Raw genomic sequence first — 18,493 nt, forward strand, 5'->3', positions numbered from 1 at the left:
TGACTGAAAGCGAGAGTTTGATATATTTTATTCAGTGACTTTTCCTATTGTGTCAATGTGACAATTTATTATAGTATTCCTCAATAATTAGAAGATGTGGAATTTTATTGGTATACTGGTCCAAGATTTTTGACGATTTCTCTATATCCAATCGTTTAGAAGAACCCATTTGTACAGTTGGTTTATTCCATTGTTGTATCTTCTTCTCGTTTCATTAGCTGATATTAAATGATTTTGACCAGGTAAGAATTTAATTAGAAAATATTGAAATTGGCTGGTGCCTCTTTTGGATAAAAATCGACCAACAGTGAAATTCTTTACGGAGTTTTATGTTTTTCTTTAGAAATGCCGACATCTTATGCCGACATCTTATTTCGACTCAACAGAAATTTGTTCTTTAACAACAAAGTGAAAACTTTTTGTTGCTAAACATTTTCGTGATACCATTTCTTCTGAGACTTTCAAATTCATTTTAAAAAGTCATAAATTATTGTAATAACTTGCTAAAAATAATTTTCAGTTAGTAAAAGTAACAACAAAAATTGTAAATAATGTTATAAACAAATTAATTAACAAAAGGCATTTTTTCGTGATTCGCAATGATGAGCTAATTTTAACCCATAGTTTTTGCATAAAGTATTACAGATAATTATGTGTGCTTACAATAAACTAAGAATTGCTAATTATTGCCAATTATTTAAACAATTTTTATAAATAAATGCACATTTAGACCATTTTTTGATGAAAAGGATTATTTTTTTTTGCGGAATCAACTTAAAATATTTCGCCAAATACTCGTTGCTATCATATTTTTCATAGTGAGCAAAAAATGTTAATTTTTTAAATAATTTTTATAAACAAATGCACATTTCAACCATTTTTTCATAAATAGGATTGATTTTTTGCGGAATCAACTTAAAACACTGTGCGCCGATCTTGCAAAAACTACTTTACCACTTGTGGGGGGGGGGGCGTGTCTCAGAAAAGCTACGATTCGTAACTGGTAGGGGGTGTTCAAGTTTCTTTCATAATTTAGAGAATTTTTTTTAAAGTTCATATGGCAAAGTTTTTACAGATTTTTCCGATAATGAATGTTCTTGGTAGTAAATTAATCTTTTTGTTTCAAAATTCATGTTTTTCAGTTGAAAAATCGACTTTTTGGTTGAGAATTCCTAAATTTTGTTACAATTTTTTTTCTGTACAATATTAATCTTTTTCTTTAAAAAATCATCATTTTGGTTTTAAAAATAACAACCAGGTTTTAAAGTTGAACTACTTTCTTCAAAATTTTTAAATCCTTTTTCTTAAAAATTTAACTTTATGGTTGAAAATTTTTGAATTTTATTACAAATTCGTATTTTTTGGTAGTTAATTATTCTTTGTGTTAAAAAAACTATCCTTTTGGTTAAAAATTTAACAACTGGGTTTTAAAGTTGAATGAGATTCTTAAAAAAAAGTGACTATTTTTATAAATTCAAGTTTTAGGTTGAGAATTATTGAATTTTATTACATATTCGTATTTTTTTGGTAGTAAATTATTGTTTTTGTTTTAAGAGTCATCCTTCTGGTTAAACATTTAACTACTAAGTTCTAAAGGTGAACTAGATTCTTAAAAATAAAATTAAAAATTTTTTTTAATTAAACTTTTTCATTTAAAATTCTTGAACTCTACTAAAAATTCATCTTTTTCTGTAGTCAATTAATATTTTTGTTTAAGAATACATCTTTTTTAGTTGAAAATTTAACTTTTTTGTTGTAATTCTTAAAATATCTGAAAAATGCATTTTTTTATTAGAAAATTAATATTTTTGTTTAAAATTTCATTTATTTGTTTAGAAATTGAATTGTTTTGTTGAAATTTTTTTTTTAAATTACTTTAGTAATTGAAAATTCAACTTTATGGTTGCGAATTCTTAAAATTTGTTAAAAATTTAACATCTATGTTTTAACGTTGAACTGCTTTTTTTTAATTCTATTTTTTGTTGATGATTCAAAATTTTAGTTAAAGATTCATCTCTTTGATTGCAAACCGAACTTTTTTGGTGAAAATTCCTGTTTCTTTTGGCTTAGAGAATTACTTCGGTAATTGAAAATGTACCTATTCTATTTTTGGTCGAAAATGGTTCTTTTTTAAGTAAGAATTCAACTTCTTACTGCAAATTTCATCTTTCTTGGATGAAAATGCAACTATTTCGTTGAAAATTAAACTTTTTTGTTAAAAATTTAACTGTTTTGTAGAAAATTTAGTTTTTGTTTAAAATTTATATGTTGGTGTTAAAAAATTAACTGAAGTCTTTTCTGGCTGAAAGTTCAACTTAAAAAAACATGTTTTTGCTTTAAAAATTCACCTGTTTTACTATAAATTTTATCTTCTTTGGATAAAAAGGCAACTCTTTGTTAAAGAATTTAACTATTTTCTTAACAATTCATCCTTTTTGGTTTTAAAAATACGTCTTTTTGGATTAAAAATTAAATTTTTTTTCGTTGAAACTTATTTTTAGTGAAAAAAATCATATTTTGATCTTGAAGAGTCAACTGGAATCTTTTTTCAGATGAAAATTCATCTGTTTTAAGCGAATATTCTTTATTTATAAAAATGCAACTATTTGGTGGAGAATTCAACAATTTTGTTAAAAATTCATTCTTTTTGGTTAAAAAATTCGTCTTTTTGGATTGTAAATTCAATTTTTTCCGTATAAACTCATCTTTTGTTTAAAAATTCATATTTACATTTGAAAAGTCAACCGAAATATTTTTTAACTGGAAATTTAACTTATTTTTGAAAAATTATCTTTTTTATTTAAAAATTAATCTGTTGTAGTAGAAATTTTATTCTTTTTTTTGTAATGAAAGTGCAACTTTTGTTAAAAAATTATTCTTAATTGCTTGAGTATTAAACTATTCTGTTTCAAATTAATCTTCCTTGATTAAGCATTCAACTACTTGACTAAAATTTAATTACATCATTAAAATTGTATTTGTTTGATTGAAGGCTTATGTCTCTTGTTAAACATTCAACTGTGCTTTTTGGAAAAAAATAATGTTCGTAGTTTAAAATTTCATTTTTGTTGGGTAAAATGCATCAGTTTCATAGAAAACTAATTTTTTGCTCAAAAATTATATTTCTAGTTTAAAAATTCAATTTTTATAGAGAAAATTTGACTTTTGGATTAAAGGTTCAACAATTTAGATAATGATTTATTTTTTTCTAGAGAGAAAACTCTTTATTTGTTGAAAATTCGTATTTTTGGTTAAAAATTCTTTTTTTTGTATAAATTTCATCTTTTTTTATTTAAATATAAACTTACACCCACCCTCTTCGTTGATAATTTATCGGCCTAGGTTAAAAATTTAATTATTATGTTACAAATGTAATCTTTTTTTTTGAAATTCAAGTATTTTATTGAGATGTCATATTTTAGAGTAGAAAAGCCATTTCTCGTTTAAAGTCAATTAATAAATTTAAAAATTTTTTATTTGTATCTGAAATACTGTTTTATTCCGTTTATAAAAATTCTGTTTTAAAAATATTACACTTTTAAAATGCTCATATTCGAATATTTATGACCAAGGAAAATGAAAAGCAATATTAGCAAAACATTTCTAGAAACTAAAAATTACGTACAGATTTATTATTTCTTTTTGCACGTATCGTGTGTTTTGATAATTCTACTAAATTATAACTATGATACACCAAATTTTAGAAGTTGAAGCATAAAAGTTTGAAAGAAGAAAAAAATTAAAAAATGGGAATGATATTCTTATCACCTCAAAGCAAATAAGTAAAGAAACTAAAAATAAATTTCTTTGTTTTATAATAATTATTTTTCTCTTCCAATAATAATAGACCTAAATTTTCTTTCTTTTTTGACTGAAGAATATTTTTGGTTTTTAATTTTGGTATTTTTTTGTTAAAGATTCAATTGTTTTTTTTTTAAATTTGTTTTTTTTTGTGAATATAACTATTTTTTATTTAAAATAAAAATTATTTTGAATTGAAGGTTCATTTTTTCTTTTTTTTTTTAAATTTGATTTCTTATGTTAAAAATTTTCAAATATTTTTCAATTTTCTGAAGGAGAACTGAGGAAAATTATGTTTATATAACTTTAAAAACAAATAAAAAAGCAAACGAAAAAAATAGTTATTCAAAACTTGTATTTTGTAATAAAAATTATTTACCTCCTTAATTCAAAAAAACGTTTCATCACTTAAAGTATTTTTATATCTTGAATTAAAATTTTTTTTAATGAAATCAACAAATATTTCTTTTTAATAAGAAAAATAACAGAAAACATTTCTAGAAACTAAAAATTACCTACAGATTTATCATTTATTTTTGCACATATCGTGCGATTTGACGATGCTATTAAATTATAATGATGACAAACCAAATTTTTGAAATAAAAACATAACATTCCGAAAGAAGAAAAAATTAAAAATTGGAAAATGTGTTTGTTTTAACTAAAACATAAAATTCTGAAAGAATAAAAAATAAAAAAATGGGAAATGTGGTTTTGATATGGACTAAATTCACACGCGTCGGGAACCAAGTGCAAAACGTTCTTCTAACATGACTGCGCGATTTTCGAGAAATTCTCATGACAAGTTTACTTTGGCAACCGGCAACTCAGCTTTGTAAATAAAAATATGGTAGTCCACTATTAGCTGACTTCAGATAAAGAAACCGGTAATGCGACCTACCTACCACCGGCGGCGCTTCTGAAAACAAAATCCCCTCGACACATGACCGATCTTTAAACATGCAGTTTCTGAATGCTGCAGGAAACCTCAATTTGATGATAAATATTTATTATTGACCCAACATGCGGAAATCTTGTAGAAATTATCCTATTGAGTATTCTAATATTACGTCACGCTTGGTCGGCAACATCAAAATCTGTAAGGCTATACCACTTGGTGGACTGCAATGTATTCTTTAGATAGGAGTTTGACTAAAATTAATTAATTTCGGCGAAATTAAGTAAAAAAAATCGTGATATAGATTTGCTTATAAGAAAGAAGAGCCATTTATTTCATTATTGTTGGTAATTTGGAAAATTTTCGATTAGGCAGTCCATCACGAAAAATTATAATTTTGCCGTAATTAGGGTTATAACCTCAATTGCTGGCGAATTATGTCATAATACTTTTCGATAATAAGTAATTTAACTATTTTCATATCAAACAAAGTTCTATCAAAGAGACTTTAAAGAATTCTAAAATACTTTAAGTGATCTTAGAATTTCTCAAGAGATTTTTAACGATGTCAAAAAATTTTAAAGGAATATTTATTAAGAAATTATTATAGGGACTTGATGGGATTTTAAGATTTTCTTTTAAGGTATTTAAAAATCATTCAAAAACTTTTCAAGATTTACAAGAAATTTCTAAAGATTTTAAGACAATTTTAATGATTTTAAAGATTTGGAAGCTATTTAAAAAGATTTAAATAAATTTTAAGAGGCTTCAAGAGATTAAACTAAATCAATGATTTAAGGATTTTCAAGACATTTTAAGGAGTTTAAAAAAATTTCAGGATTTTAGAAGATTTTAATTCACTTCAGTCAATTTTTAAATGTTTTAAATGATTTCAAAGAAGTTGAGGGGAGTACAAAAAAATTCAGAGGACTTTAAGGATTTCTAAGAACTAAAGTGATTTTAAAGGATAACTAGGGACTTGGCGGAATCTTAAAGTTTCTTCTTAAAGGATTTAAAAATAATCCAAAAATATTTAAAAACGATTTAATGATTTACAAGAGATTTTATAAGATTTTATGACAGTTATAGTGATTTTAAAGAAAGGCAAGCGAGTCATTGAATAGTTATTATAGCAGATGTAATAAGTTTTAGGAGATTTCAAGGTATTTAAAGAAATTGTTTGATTTAAGGATTTTGGATTTAAAAGATTTGAATTCATTTTAGTCAATTTTACAATATTTTAAATTACTTCAAAGAAGTTAAAGGGAGTTTAAAAAAATTCGAAGGACTTTAAGGTTTTTTAAAAAATCTTACGCGATGTCCAAGAATTCAAGTCATTTCGAGGATCTACTAGGGACTTGGCGGAATCTTCAAGTTTCTTTTTAAAGGATTTAAAAATAATTCAAAAATAATTCAAAAAATTTGAAGGATTTACAAATTATTTTGTAAGATTTTAAGACAGTTGTAGTGGTCTTAAAGAATTTCAAGCGAGTGTTTTCAAATTTATTTTAAAAAATTTTAATGAATTTGAAAAAATTCAAAGATTTTAAGGATTTTTAAGCGATTTAAAGGAATTTAAACAAATTTAAAGGATTTTAAGAGATTTGAATTAATTTCAATCAATTTTGAAAAAGTTCGAAAGATTTTAAATGATTGTAAAGAAGTTGAAGAGATTTTAAAAAAAATTCGGAGGCGTTTAAGGATTATCAAGAAATCTTAAGGGATTTCTAAGAATTCAACTGATTTTAAGGAATAACTAGGGACTTGACGGGAATTTAAAATTTATTTGTATAAGATCTAAACATATTTCCATAAGTTTTAGTAACCTTAAAGAAAGTTAAGCAGTTAATTTAAAAAATATTTAGAAAGATTTTAAGTTATTTGCAAAAATTCAAATATTTTCAGGATTGTCAAGAGATTTAAAGGAATTTAAGAATATTTTAAAGACTTTATGTAATTAAGATTAATTTTAATTAGTTTCGAGATACTTCGAAAGATTTGTATAGATTGCAAAGAATTTGAAGGGATTTAAAAAAAGTCGGAGAGGTTTAGGGGTTTTCAAGAAATCTTACAAGATCCCAACAGTGTAACCTGACCGCGATCGCAGCACATTATATTTTTTCTTGATGAATTGTCCATATCCCACACTTCCCCAATTGCTAACAATAATTAAAGAAATGGCTTTTCTTTCTTAAAAGCAAAGCCATATCACGATTTTTACTTAATTTCGAGGAAATTAATTAATTTTAGTCAAACTCCTACCTAAACAATGCTTTGCAGTCCACCAAGTGGTATGGCCTTATAGATCTCAACGTTACCGACCGAGTATGAACTAATGTTAGAATACTCAATCCTATCTAAAAACAATTAGTAGAACGAGTGGCTGCTTTCGGTTTGTTCATTTAAATTTTCTTGAATTTTTTTTCGAAATTTCCGATTGAGGAATTTTAATTCTGAAGATTAATTTGGAAAGAAAACATTTAAAGTTCAAATTATTCTTAAATAATAAAGGCAATAATTAAGTTCTTAACATTTTTTTAAAGACAAAGGGATTCTATTCACGACACTTGCCATATCAAACTTCTATATCAATTTAGTAAAACAAAATTCTCAAGTAATTTTATCTGGTGATTAAAATTTATTTCTGAATGCTTCTAAACGTTATTGATAAAGAGAACATTTTGATTAAAAATTTTTTTGAATATTGGGAACTAAATCTGTATTTTACGTTTAGTTGTCACACACTAAAAAAATGGTTAATTGAGCCAACTATTTACTCGGTAATATATGGTACTGCTATTTTATTAGTTGGGACAACCATTTACTTCATTGCTGGTACTAACTGAATAGTCACTGAAACTAATGGAATTGTTGTATCCACTAATAAAATAGCAATACGATATGTTACTAACTAAATAGTTGGCTCAACTAAACATTTTTTTCAGTGCATTATAATTCGTAAAGTCTTTCACACATTAAAATTTTTGGAAAATTTTTTATGATTTAGATTTTATCCTTGGTTTTATCTTAAAACATGAATTTTAAGCTTTGAAAACTCTCAAACATGTCAAAAAAGAAACTGGAAGGTTTTAAAAACAATTTTTTTTTTAATTTTTGCTGGACTTAAAAATAATGTTTTGAATTATTCAAAAAGATAATTTAAACATTTAGAAATTTAAAAAATTTTAAACATATTTAAAATTGGAAATTATTTCAAGACATTTTTAACAAAATATGGAACTTTAAAGATTTTGAATTAAGATTGCGAATTGTTTCTTAAGATTTTAGACAAAATTTTAATTTATTTTTTCATTTTTACCAATTAATTTTTTAAACATATTTTTAAATATTTTAAAAATAACTTTTTTTATTTAGCAAGATAAAATGAAAAAATATATATTAAGTGATTTCTTTATCTTGAAACGTTAATTAAAAGAAAGTATTTAGAAATTTTGAAATATTGTACAAAAGTTTTGAAAAGATAAAAAAATAATGTTAATCATAACAATTTCAACACATTTTTGAAGTTATGAAACAAAAATTGAAGAAGTTTTTTGAGAATTTTAAAAAGTTTCAAGAGTACAAATTTTAGAGACAAAAAAATTTCTTTAATTTTTTAGAAATATTGTAAGTCATTCTTTTTTTTTTTTAATACAAACATTTTTTTTAAAGAAACAGTCCAAAGAGAATATTTTTTAATATTTTAAAACGTTACGAAAGATATAAAAAATGGATCCAGAACGTTTCAAGATATTTTTAAGAATTATTTGAGTCATTTTAATAGATATTTAAGAATTTAACATTTTTTGAACAGAATACAGATATTTGAAAACTTTGAAAATTTGATAAACTATTTAAAATTTTTTTCTAAGCCAAAATTCAATAATTTTATTCTAAATTTCGATCTCTTGGTAAAAATTAAATTTTTTGATTAAAATCGAAAATCTTTCTTTTAGAATTAAAATCATTTTGTTTTGTACTTTAAAAATTTCAAAATATGTTGAAAAAGAATCTGGAAGATTTTAAGACCCTTTTTTAATTTTTGCAGGACTTGAACATTTTTTTAGAAATTATTACAAAACATATTTTAAAGTTTTAGAAGGCTTGAAAAGATTAAAAAATAGTTTAAAAACTTTTTAATCAATTTTAACCAAAATGTAGATTTTTCGACACTCTGAAATATAAGTTTTAAGTTTTTTTAAATGATTTTGTATAATATTACAAAAATAAATTTGTTTTCTAAAATCCTGAGAAAATTAAAATTAATTTTTCTCTTTGTAAACTAAACTCTAAGGAAATATTTAAAAAAATTAAACGATTTCGTATAATTTTCTGGATGTTAGTTGTAACATTAAAAAATTGTAGAAAAAATTCAACTAAGTTTAAGTGATATAAAGACGTTTTAAAAGCTTACGAAAATAATATTTGACTTAAATAGATTTCAACCAACTAAAATTAAAATATATATTTTAAAAAATTTAATAAATAATTAGAAGCTTTTTAAGAATTCTGGAAGGTTTCTGGTTCCTGGGAAAATTGAAAGTAATGTTTCATTTCACCAAATTTATTTTATAAGAATATATTTTAAAAACATTTCAAAAGATTTGCAGAATTTTTTAAAAAGAATCTGAAAGTTTTGAAGGCAATTTTTTAAATTTTGAACAATTTTTCAATTGCAAATTTAGAAAACTCAAAACAAAATGTAGATCTTTGATTATATTCTTTTTTAGTTGAAAATTCTACTATTTTGTTGAAAACCTGTCCCTTTTTATGAATTTAACTATTTTTCATTAAAAATAATAATTGTTTTAGATTGGAGGTTAATTTTTGGTTTGAAAATTTTATTTCTCTGGTTTAAAGTTGTTAAATTAAATAATTTTCGAAATTTCTGAAAAGTATCTTAAGAAAAATATATTTATATAACTTTAAAAACGAATAAGGAATAAAACCAAAAAAATAGTTATTCAAAATTTGTATTAGGTAATAGAAATTATTTACCTTCTCAATTAAAAAAAAATTAATTACTTAAATTATATTTATATATTAAATTAAAGATTTTTAAATTTAAATTTACAAAATATTCCCTTTCTTTAAGAAAAAAAAAATAAAACTATTTTGCAAACTAAGAAAAATTTGTACCTTTTTAATAATTTCGCGTGGTTAATTATCTGATAAAATATTGAAATATGTTTGATATTAGTCTTTTTTTCAGTGGAAACTCGTATTTTGCCAAAAGAATTTTAATATAGGATCATAAAGTTTTGAGAAAAACTTAACATTTCTGCAAATTGTGTATATTTTTATAGTGCTTTTTCATAGTGCCATTTTTTAACAAAAATCATAATGAAGCTTCCTAATTTTCAAGCATTTTAGGTTATGATAACGTTTTCTACTGGAAATAAATTTTTTAAACAAAAAAATTAGATTTTAAGAAATAAAAACTCTTCAGCGATGGACCAATTTCGATTTTTTCAGCGTTTTGCTTTATCAAGATTTTTTTTAAATCAACGTAGATATGCTAATTAAAACCTAATTATCTAGATATTTAATTACAATTTTATAATGATAATATGTAGCATAGTTAAATTCCTCTTTTCATAATGAATACAATAATCACATATCAAAGGTCACATTATAGTAATGATAAAGCTGTAATTTGATTGGATGGGATAAAACGAAAGTAACTTTTCACATATATATGTCTGTCCTATAGTTAAACATAAAATATGTTAATTCGTTGATGCTAATTGATGTCGACGATTTAGGAATTTAATTAAAAATTTTAAGGTCTTAATGGTATACTGATTCAAGACTTTTAACGATGTTTTTATTTTCAATCCTTTGAAAGAACACATCTGTAAAGTTGGTTTGTCCCATCGTTGTATCTTCTTCCAACCGTTTTGTACGATTAGCTGATATTAATTTATGTTAATCAGGTAAGAATTTTATTGGAAAATATTGGACTTTGTTAGGTATACTGATCCAAGACTATTGGAAAATTTCTCATTTGCAATCCTTTGAAAAAAAGCATCTATACAGTTGGTTTGTTTCATTATTGCACCTTCTTCCAGCCATGTTGTATGGTAGCTGATATTAATTGATGTTCCTTTGTAGGAATTTCATGGGATGTTGGATTTTTTTTTACTCATCCAGGACTTTTGAAAATTTCTCTATTTCCAATCCTTTAAAGAACCTATCTGTATATTTGGTTTGTTCCATTGTTGTATCTTCTTCCAACCGTATTGTACGATTAGCTGACATTAATTTATGTTAATCAGGTAAGAATTATATTGGAAGATATTGCATTTTGTTGGTATACTGATTCAAGACAGTTGACAAAATTTCTTATTTCCGATCCTTTGAAAGAAAACATCTGTATAGTTGGTTTGTTTCATTGTTGCATCTTCTTCTAGCCATGCTGTATGATAGAAAATATTAATTGATGTTTCTTTGTAGGAATTTAATGAAATGTTGCACTTTGTTGTACTCATCCAAAACTTTTGATAATTCCTCTATTTTCAGTCTTTTGAAAGAACTGCATAGTTGGTTTGTTTCATTGTTGTATCTTCTTTCAACGGTATTGTACGATTAACTGATATTAATTTATGTTAATCAGGTAAGAATTTAATTCGAGATATTGGATTTTGTTGGTATGCTGATCGAAGACTCTTAACCATTTTTCTATTTCCAATCCTTTGAAAGAACACATCTGTATTCTTGATTTGTTTCATTGTTTTAATCTTCTTCCAAACATCTGGTATGATTAGCCGACGTTAATGGATCTTCATTAGGTAAGAATTTAATTCGAGATGTTGTATTTTTTTAGTATGCTAAACGAAGACTCTTGACAATTATTCTTTTTCCAATATTTTAAAAGAACATATCTGCAAAGTTGATTTGTTCCATTTTCTTTCAACAATCTAGTACGATTAGCCGACGTTAATTGATGTTCATCATAAGAATTTAATTCGAGATGTTGGATTTCTTGGTATACTAATCGAAGACTCTTGACAATTTTTCTTGTTCCAGTCTTTTAAAATAACATATCTACAAATTTGGTTTGTTCCATTGTTGCATTTTCTTCCAACCATCTAGTATGATTAGCCGACGTTAATTGATGTTTCTAGATAGGAATTAAATTAGAAGATATTGTAATTTGTTGGTATACTGGTCCAAGGCTGTTGACAATATCTCGATTTCCAGTTAATAGTTAATAGTTATTATAGTTAATAGCGTTCGTGTTTATTTTTTAATCACATTTAAATAAATTAAGCTTTGTTTTAATATTTGTTTTCAGATTGTTTTTGAGAAGAGGTCCTGACTTGACAATAGTGATGGATTCAGAGACGAAGTTTGCAGCAGAGAACCCTGTGATATTTTCTGCCCAGTTCTCAATTTTACCGGTACGTTTAGCAAACGAGCGACATCGGGGGCCATCCCCCTCGGCTAGTGAATGCCCTCTCGAATGTAGTAATCGAAACGACCGTAGGACATGTCGCCTAGTTTCACCAGGTTATCCTGGGGTTTATCCACGAGGCATCAGATGCAGAATTGCTCTCGAATCCAGCACAGGCCAATTTAGAATCGGCGGTGAAGCCGAAGACCTTTACAGCCTAATGAACTACACTCATCAAGATGGATGTAATACGGAAAACTGCGAGGAACTTCTCGAACCCGAGGGTGCCGTATTCGGAACGAAAACAAGTTACTTCGAGGGCGCCAGGTAAAAAAAACTTTCCTAATTTCCTTCAACTCAGAACTTGGTCCACTTTTATTGCCCTAGGAAGAATGATAAAAATCGGCTTTTAAGAGAACATAGCTCGAAGCAATAAAATTGGATCAAATTCCTCATTTTATTTCGAGGAATGCTGTTTTTTGAGATGAAAATAAGTTATTAGTGTCCAGGAACTGTTTGGAAAGATTAGACCTCGTAAAATAATAAAATTAGCTGATTTTATGGATTTTTTACTGTTAGTGCTCTTCTGGAAAGAACTTTTCTGTGTTTCATTTTTATAGTCTTTTATCATTTTAGTTTAAATTAAACAGCATTTTCAAAGTATTTAACAGACGTGTTACTTATTTATAGTTAGTTGTGGAGTAAACTAACAAAAACATAATAAATCGATTTCTTGAAGAAAAAAATAATAATTTAGGTATCGTTTTAGTATTCTCAGTAGTATACCTGATAGATGCAATGATTGAATAATATTGTATAAACAGCTAGATGGTTTCGTCTATCTTATCTGATACTATTTTAATTTTTCTTTTATCTCTAGTGTTTTTAAAATACAGAATTTGTCTATTTTTTTAAGAACTATCTGGAATCGTAAATCATTGGAAATTTTTCTATCTACAATTCTGTTTATGGGCATCAAAAGAATAATTAAAAATACACCAAAAATTAAAACTTTTATATCAAATAAAAACCGAGGAACGAATTCGTTTCACAGAATTTCTTGCACCTATTTACTAACAAAAAACAAAAACTTTTCCTGAAACTGAACTGAACTAACTTTAACTTTTATGTTTTATATTAAAAATAATAATTTTTACTAGAATTTATTTTAAGTTATAAATTATACCTTTTGAAACACAAAAAATGTTATACGAAGTAGTAAATTCATTAAATTATTTTTCAGATAACATTAATAAATATTTAAAATTCAGTTTTTCATTTTATTGATGAACTTTTCAAATTCCATTAAAAACTTAAAATCAATAAGAAATTTTGTTTATGCAATAGTTTATGAAGTGAACCATTTGTATTATCAGCTGCGAAATTTATTCATTAAGATTTTAATTTTTAAATGTTTCACACAGATTAAAAAAGTTTTGAAAGAATTTACAACAGTTTCAAAAGGTGGACGCTGGACCGAAAAACCAGGAAATGACCGCGAATTTATTTGTAACCAGAAATTTGACAAATTTTCAGAATGAAAATTTTTCCAAGTTTGATTTCAACCGTTTTTTAAATAATTAGTTCAATAATTGTTAACTTTTTCAATAATGCTATTATTCACTTCACAAGGCGTAATTCGAAAATCTTTTACTTAAGAAAATTTTCTATTTGAATTTTATTTTTAAGTTTACATTTTTTAAATTTAAACAATATTCAAATGCTGTCTTGATAACTTGAAAAATTAAAAGCGTTTGAAGTTGAAAATTGTTGATAAAAAACATTTTTGTTTGATCAATCTGTAAATATAAATTAATACATTTTTTTAATAGATCTGTACTTAGAGTAGTAACAAGTTAATAATAATTGATTTGACAAAACAATTTTTAATTCGTTCAGAATTTAAGAATTTCCAGATTTAAACATCAAAAATTAAATAGTTTCAGTTTGAAAGTCTTAGTGCTTAAAAAAATGTAAACGTCTGAAATAAACTTTAATTTTTAAAAAAAGAAAATGGTTTAATTTGTAAGTGAAATTGTTGGATTTTGATGAATGAATAACAATTGAACCCTTATTATTTTTGGAGAAAAAATTGATTAATTTTACGAGATATACAGAAGTTTTGAAAATATTCAAAATTATCATGCAAATTAAAAAAAAATCCCTTCAAATCTTCCAGATTCGTTTCTCACAATTTTCTAAATCTTTCAACATTTTTTAATTATTCTCTTAAAATAATTTTTCAAAATAAAAAATCATTTTCACTTTATCTAGTAATCTTAATAAAATTGCGAAAATATGTTCTACAAATAATAAGTGTCCAATTGTTATTTATACATCAAAATTTTAAAGAATTTTTTTTAAGTTTGCAGGATTTCCTAAAAATTATACGAAAAAATTAATTTATTTTAATTTAAAAATATTTAAGTTCTGAAAAAAATTAAAAAACAATTTAAAATTTCAAACAAGTTCTAGATTTTTCACAATTTCGAAATTAAATTGTAAAGCTTTTCAAGGACGCTTAAATTATTTCAAATGAAAATAATTTAACTACCAATTTAAGAAGTGTTTATTTTAAAAAATTTCAATTTTACCATGTTTAATGTTAAGATAAAATTAACATTTCAATGATTTCAGAAATATTTTCAAAGATTGTCATTTTTTCTCCTGCATTTTTAAATTAAAATAGAAAATAAGTATTCATATTAAATTTTAATAGAAAACAAGCAAGGACAATATTTTTATAATTGATAAAAACTGATATCTTAACTTCCGAATTATTATTTAATTTTTTTATAACAATCAAAGTTATGTTAACATAATCTTTTTTTTTAAATTAGAATAAACAAAAAAGTGGGGATTCCCCATCTTTAAATAATAGTTAAATTTTTAACTATATAGATAAATTATCAAGGAAAAAAAATCACTTTTAAAAAAATGGTTAATCTTTAAGCCAGTTAGTTAAATGTTTGACCAAAAAAGATGAATCCTAAAGAAAAACATCATATTAAATTAATTTGTAATGGCTTAGACAATTTTTACAATTAAATGGTAAAAACAAATTATTTATTGGGATAAATGAATAAATGAATAAAATAATATTTCTTGTTTAACATACTTTGCAATTGTTTAAACAGTCTCTGTTTATAAAATGTTATTTTTAACAAATTATGAAAAGGTGGTATTTCAAGAAATGAATTTCACAATTAACGAATGTAAAAATTAATAGTTTATTACAACTTGCAATTATTTAAACAATCTTCACTTGTTTAAAGAATTGTTACCGCTGTAAATCGTAAAAAGTTATTATTTTCTAAGATTAATCACGCAATTAATGATTATTAAGAAAAATTTTGTGTGAGAGACAGTTTGAAATCATGTAAACAAATAATTTCATTCTCTCCTTTTTTATTTATACTAAATATGACTCAAAAAAATTATTATTGTTTAAGCAATTAGGGTATAAATTCTAAGATCAGAAAATACATTGCTTCATAATTTCTTCTTATTATTATTGTTATTTTTTATTATGTCTTATTTTAATTTAGACATTATTTTCAGAAAACAATAACTTTTCAAGATTTCCAGTGAAAAACATATTGTTTAAACAAATGCAAAAATTTTAAATAATTGAAAACTGGTTTTCACAAAATTATTACTCTGAACATTCATTCAAGCGTCATCAATTCGCGCTAAAAAAATGAGTTTTTACATTTTCAGAAGCAAAAAATTGTTTAGAGAAATGAAAATTGCTTAAATAATTGACGAATATCTTTGAAATAAATATATTACTCTCCTCATTCGATAATTGAATTACTATCCCAGAAAATAATAACATTTCATGATTTACAAGGGATCAAAATTTGTTTAAACAATTGAAACTTAGTCAAAAATAGTTGAAAACATTTCATTTATCGAATAAAAATTATTCACTTTTAAAAAACTTTTTTAAATCCGCCTTTAAAATGAATTCTTGTATCTAATGGTATCCATTGTCTACAATAATAAAAAAGAAAATCAAGAACAACATTTTTGAAAATTAATGAAAACTAAGATCTTAATTTCAAAAATAATTTATATTAATTTCAGAATTAATAACAAAAACTTTTTTTTTTAATATGGACATTAACAAACAAAAAACTGTAGTTTTCCTGCGGACCATCGAGAAAACTTTTTTGATTTTTTCTAAAAATCTGAAAAGTACCTACCATTTAATTTCTTTTAAAATATTATTTAAAATATATTCGATTCATAAAAAATTGAAGTTTCTGACGTCTGCTTCGACGGATATTTATTGTTTGTTTGTTTTATGCACTGAAATATAAAAACGAGTCTTTGAAACACTTCCTGTACCTGTTTCAATAATAAACAAGAAAATTATAATGTAATATTTTTGATTTGCGGAACATACCCAAACTTAGAGAAAACTTATTTTCTTAATATTCTTAAATATAAACTTTCTGGGTATTTTTCGAGGATTTAAAGTTTATTATTTAGATTTTAAAGAACTGTTTGCTAAAAATTTGGGTATCTTCAGCAATTCGAAAATATTGTAACTTTTTGCGATTCCTTGAATGAGTTCATAACCAAAAGAATAATTGTGTTTTGTAAGGAAAATAATTTTTTTCGATAAAAATATTTTTTTAGATGACAAGTTCTTGTTTATTGTTTAGGTCTTTGAAACAAGTACAGCAAGTATTTCCAAAAAACATCTAATATTAAAATGATCCAATTTCAAGAATCCAACAAAGTAGCAACCGACAGTCGTGTTGCATTTTCCCCTAAATTTCAAAAAGACAACAATAATTTTGGTACTTATTCTGGATCATTTTAATGAAATGGGTATCATTCTGTTGCAAATCAGCTTGATCCAGCTTCAAGGTCAAAGTAATAATCCCAGGTTTTTCTGTCGTTTGATGCTTTACACAAACCAAAACGTGAAAAATTCTTCAGACTAGACGTCCGAAACATAAACCCAATGAAGAAGGAAAAACAATTAGTCAATTTCCAAATGAATAGACAGCTTTTTCATGAACATAATACCTCTAATTCCAGAGTACGATCCTCAAGGAGCGCGGATGCGAAACGAGACGAGGAGGACGAGATCATAATCGGTCAGAACAACCGTCCTCACCAGAAGTCAAAGATAAAGAAACACCGTCGAAAACCGAAGGGTCACAAAACGAGGGTGAATGAGGGTAGGAAAAGGATCGAGACTGATGGGGAGGACACATCGAAAACCCATGAAAGCTTCAAAAGCGATAAGCTAAATCGAAACGGGATACCCGGGACCGGGACCGGGAAGTCATCAGTGATCCCATCCAAGCACGTAAAACACATGGAGCATTATTTGGACCATGATGTCCAACAAAGGACCTTTCAATCCAGCCGATTTCGACACGAAGGACGTTCTCGAGAAAAGGTTCTGACCTTTGGCGACTGGAAAGCAGTCAACCCTCAAAACGAACCCTTACAAATCGGAATCAACGAAAATCCGGATAAGATCCATCATTTCGATAACGAACTGATCGTGAGCAAATTCCGGAAAAATGTCAATCTGAGACGATACCGGCCTCAGGACAAACTGGGAAGTTCCAATTGTGTGGGGGACTATCTGGCGCTACTTGAAAACGTGAATGGGAGGATTCTGGAAATATCGAAATTTTGTGGTGAGGGTCGAGTGCCCCAGATTTTATCTTGGGGGAAGAATGTCATTGTGGAGTTCTTTGCCAGCAGCGATGGAACCATAATGCATGATGGGTTCCAGTTGACTCTGCAGGAAACAGAAGCCACTGGCTCAACAGGATTGGGTCCAGAGAAGAACTGCGAATTTGTTTTCAGGAGTTCTGATAAGTCGAGGGAGACTCTAAAATCGATGCAGCATTGGTATCCGCCGAATACAATTTGTAGTTACAAATTCTTGGGGAAAGGTACGGAGAAGGTTTCGGTACAGCTGAAGATTGTGAGGGACGATTTGTTTAATGAAGCGAATGATTTGATGAAAAAGAATAACTCGGGGAATTACTGCACTGGGAATGAAATAACGATTTATAATGGAGCCTATGAGAATAATAGTCTTATGGTCTGGTCCTATTGTGATTCTTCGCAAGCTGACATCAATAATATTCAGGTAAGACCCATTTTTATTCATTTTTAGGCACCATTCATAAACTGTGTTACCAATTTTTGTCTATTTTAATGCCCCCCTCCCCCGCCTCCATTGGAAAAAATAACTTTTTTGCTTCAAAATAACGTACAAATTAAAAAAAAAGCTGAGAAGATTTATAAGAGAGTTTTCGAGCCTGATTTTTTAATTAGGTTTTAAATTTTTTATAAATAAACAAATATGGCGAATAAAATGACCATTTTTTCTATTTGACGTTCCCGGTGCTCGTCAA

General features: G+C 25.8%; 1 protein-coding gene across 1 annotated transcript in view; it reads left to right on the forward strand.

Moving 5' to 3' along the window:
* LOC117171634 overlaps positions 1 to 18,493 on the forward strand; it is a 190,614-nt gene that overhangs the window by 123,656 nt on the left and 48,465 nt on the right. The window contains exons 5-6 of the mRNA XM_033359119.1: positions 11,997 to 12,422; positions 17,151 to 18,225. Of these exons, the coding sequence (XP_033215010.1) occupies positions 11,997 to 12,422; positions 17,151 to 18,225 (1,501 nt within the window). The remainder of the gene's footprint in view (positions 1 to 11,996; positions 12,423 to 17,150; positions 18,226 to 18,493) is intronic.

This window comes from Belonocnema kinseyi, chromosome 4, assembly GCF_010883055.1.
Source record: "Belonocnema kinseyi isolate 2016_QV_RU_SX_M_011 chromosome 4, B_treatae_v1, whole genome shotgun sequence".
Taxonomy (NCBI): Eukaryota; Metazoa; Arthropoda; class Insecta; order Hymenoptera; family Cynipidae; genus Belonocnema; species Belonocnema kinseyi.